This window comes from Microtus oregoni, unplaced genomic scaffold, assembly GCF_018167655.1.
Source record: "Microtus oregoni isolate MIOR12 unplaced genomic scaffold, Mior012 000054F_ref0000373, whole genome shotgun sequence".
Taxonomy (NCBI): domain Eukaryota; kingdom Metazoa; phylum Chordata; class Mammalia; order Rodentia; family Cricetidae; genus Microtus; species Microtus oregoni.
Window position 1 is genome coordinate 11193590 of NW_024543830.1, and position 3756 is coordinate 11197345.

Below are 3756 nucleotides of genomic sequence, written 5' to 3' on the forward strand. Positions count from 1 at the left end.
AGACCAGACCGTCTTGTATGCTGCAGGCGGGTTCCTGCTCTAAACTTCAAAGCCAGTAAGATCCACTTTCTGGTTCAAAGTCTACCAAGAGCTGGAATTGGAAGCCAGGGTCCAGCCGTCAGAGGGGCTGTACCACGGGTGGTTCGCTGTGGCTGCTGTGGCGTACAGTGGGCGTGGAGAGGGAGGCATTTTGTCCAACCTTCTAAAGTGCCCCACAGTAAAACGTGTAACTAGAGAAGTTCCCGAGGGAGCGAGGGGAGCCCAGCCAATCCCTAACCGGCAGGAGGCAGAGAATAGCCACAGGGACTCTGATCTGAGAGCAGCCCCCAAACACACACAAGAGAGGAATGGTGGGTTTTCCTTTTAATGCAAAATGTTGCCATACAAAGTGATTTGGGGAAACCCCCCTTCTTCCCCACACTGGAGGGGTGAATGAAGGAGGGAAAAGTTGTCTCCTTGAGTTCTTCTCTCCCTTGGGTCATACTCCTCTCTGGGGTTGACCCTATCCAAAGGTCAGGGTTCTGGGTTTGGGACTAAAATTTATGGATCCAGAGCAGGAGTGAAGATTTGGGGTGTTTGCTGTTTTGGTTCTAAAAGGTTACTCAAGATCTGGAGCTCTGTATAAAACAAGGGGGCTAGGAGAATTTGGTTGTTGTTATTGTTTAAAAATTAGGGGGTCTGAGCCACCACTGGCCTTCCTCTGAAGAAAGGACAGCAAGAGATCTAATAAGATAAACGTGTGGGGACAGGAGAACCAAAAGCACAAGGTGCTTACACTTCCTCCTCTTTCTTCCTCATCTCCAGCTTGTAGACGATCTGGTAGCCATCATCCCAGGCATACAGCTGGCGCTCCCGGGGGTTATAGCGAAGGCTGGCGTGGGCACCATATCGGCGTGGAAAGTAAGAGAGTGCGGCCCGTTCAGGGGTCAGCGTACCGCTGGCGTCAAAGGAGCACTGAATGCGGGCCCGGCTGGCAGGGCGGGTGTTGTAGACTACGTATAGGGTCCCGCAGATGACAAAGGCCGCCTCTGCGTTCTCTCGGGGACATGGCGTGTCCCACTGCTGCTCTGTGTCAAGCGTTTGCGGATCTAACTTAGCTAGACACAAATGCCTGTCATCGTCCCGGGTGGCATACACAGCCCAAAGGCCCTCCTCGTCAGCTGCTAGGTCAATATACGTGTCTCCCGTCAGCCCGTAGGGGGGTATTAGCTTCTCCGCCGGGAACACTGAGCTGTCCACCACGGTTCGGTTGGCCAGGTGAAATTTGATCAGCTGAAGAGTATCCTCCAGTTGAGCACCCCCGCCGGGCCCTCCAGGAGGCCTCCGAGCATAATACAGGAAGCCACCATACACCAGTTGTCCCGTGCCAACCCAGGGGAAGGGCACCCGAATTCGGGAAGCTTTCCGGGCAGCCATGGCAAGGGTGAAGTCACGCAGCCTTGGGAAGACGAAAGCTGTGTCATTCTGTGTACCATCTAACACGTAGATCTTCTCGGCCGGCCCCAGTGGATCCTTAGTCCAGAGACCAGAGGCGCCACCAAACCTCTTCAGGATCTTCATTGACCTCACCTGAGAGATGGTGTAGCCACAGTCTGGTGAGGAAGGAGAGAAGCACAGGAGAATACAGAGGCCAAGAGTTAGATAATCTACAGCAGGATGCCCCCAGGGCGGGCCATCTGGAGAACAGGGAGACATGTCCCTATGTGTGGGTTCACTCATGGAGGCTTAAGACATGCGGGCCCAATAAGACATGGGCCTCTAGAAACTCTTTATGGACTTGTCATTAGGGGTTTCCTCAAAATGTATTCTGGAAGACGGAGCCACAGCGGCTTTGGACAAGGAGAGAAGCAGGGAAGAGGAGCTCTGAGATTGGGTCTCTTCTGAGATCTCTTACCTGTCACCATGTCATACTTCTCGTTTCTTCGGCCCTTGCCTTTGGCCCCGGGGCCTCCAGTCACCTTCTCATCCTGCTCCACACAGGGCAAGGCTGGGTTCTGGGTCTCCAGATAGTCCACTTCCCGTTCCAGACGGTCCACTCTCCCCGAGAGCGTGTCTGCCTCAGTTCTGAGTGCTTCGCGCTCCTTCTCTGCCACCTCCAATAGGGGCAGCATCTTGTTCTTGAAGTCCCGCAGCTCGGCAGCCTGCCGGCTACTCTGGTCCTGGCACTGGGCCAGCCTTTCCTGAAGGAATGGGGGAATCAGAGGGAAGGCAGGCTGCGGGGATAAAACTCCCAGGCAAGCAGAGGCCCAACCAGGGAGACGCGACCAGGAAAAGGAGCACTCAGCTGGGCACCAACAGGCTCTGTTGCTCCCACAGCAAAGTCGTCAGGCGCTAACCCATCCAAGGAACCTAGCTTAATTCACCTACGTAAGAGTCTCCATTCAGCCTGTGCTGTCTGTGATCTGAGCCTCCAGGAAATCAAGATGCTACAGACTTCAAACTGTTTTAAAGGGGGTGGACATGGGGTGCCGGGAAGAGACAGACGGGAAGTTGGAGGCAGATTTTTACCTGGGAAACTTCAACACTATAGCCAGTTAGTTCCGAAATGTAGCCCAATTCTGTCTCTCGTTTCCACTCTGTCCCCTCATTCCATCTAATGTCAAGGGGAAAGTGGTGCATTTATTTGCTGTGTACCTGCTTGATGCTGGGGAAACAGGAGTCTGTAATTAGGAGGGCCTCGGCACTACGCTGTGTGTTTTCTGCAGCCTCTTACCAGAGCCCGATCTTGTCACTCCCAGAGCCCTGATAACTAGTTGCACCAACAGACGTGGGATCATTCTGGGCTGGGCTAGAAGAGAAACGTATCCCTCACCTCTAAGGCAGCTAGTCGGCGTTCCATGTACTCCACAAGGTGGTGCTGCTGTCCCTGAAGTGGTCCCGTCCATGACAAAAAGAACAAGAGTAGCAGAGGAGCACTGGGCCCCATGGCAGCCTTAAGTGGGGCCAGAGTAGGACTGTGCCTTCGGCCTCTTTCCCTCCAGCCCGTTAGCTTTGGAGGCGGGGTGGGGGCGGCGCCTCCTCTTTCTGATCTCCGGGTGTCTCTCACTACTCTGGAATGCGTTCAGTCTCTTACACCCCCCTCCCTCCTTCCCGCCCGGATTGATCAAACACAGATGGCCCCTTTGCACGGTCGCCAGAAGCCTTAACTAGCAGCAGCTTAGGTTTGTAAGCTCCTGGGGAAGGGAGAGATGGCAGTCTGAAGGCAGAGGCCTTCTGGACAGTCACAGGGTAGGGGAGGAAGGCGGGAGGCTGAGACCCCGGGAAAACTCGGCAAACTCCACTCATTTTAGGAGAGGGCTCCCAGTGCTCACTTAATAAGAGCCCAACACCTTCCCTTCCCCAGCAATAACAGAATGGATTTCCTGCCTTGTTCAGTGAAGCCAGAAACACAGAAGAGGTTTGAGGGGTGGGGATTGGCCCTGGGCAACGTGAAGTCAAATTTCTACAGCTCATTGGCGCCACCTTGTGTTGAGCACCTAAGGCCATCGCTCAGGATAAATAGAAAAACCGGAGTAGGACTTCACCCATGTGGAAAAACTATCCAAGCAAGCCAAGTGGGTTGAATTTGTAGGCTTTTCTTTAAAATACAGGACTCTCTATAGACTACTGCATCTCTGACTTAGCCCAAGGAAAGAAATGCGGAAGATAAAAATCAACAATAAAACCTGAGGTTCTCTTGTTGTTGTTTGTTTAGCTAGTGGACTTAAATTAGGACCTGAGAGCTATTCAACATGATTTTCCAGGAATTCCCTTGCC

General features: G+C 53.3%; 1 protein-coding gene across 1 annotated transcript; it reads right to left on the bottom strand.

Annotated features, from left to right (window-relative positions):
• Positions 1 to 356: 356 nt before the first annotated feature.
• On the bottom strand, positions 357 to 2953 carry Olfml3 (olfactomedin like 3). Its single transcript, XM_041638124.1, has 3 exons — positions 2813 to 2953; positions 1895 to 2180; positions 357 to 1592 (listed from the first exon to the last, which is right to left on the bottom strand). The coding sequence occupies exons 1-3, from the start codon at positions 2924 to 2926 to the stop codon at positions 772 to 774; spliced, it is 1221 nt and encodes a 406-aa protein (XP_041494058.1). The 5' UTR covers positions 2927 to 2953; the 3' UTR covers positions 357 to 771.
• Between the last annotated feature and the right edge of the window lie 803 nt (positions 2954 to 3756).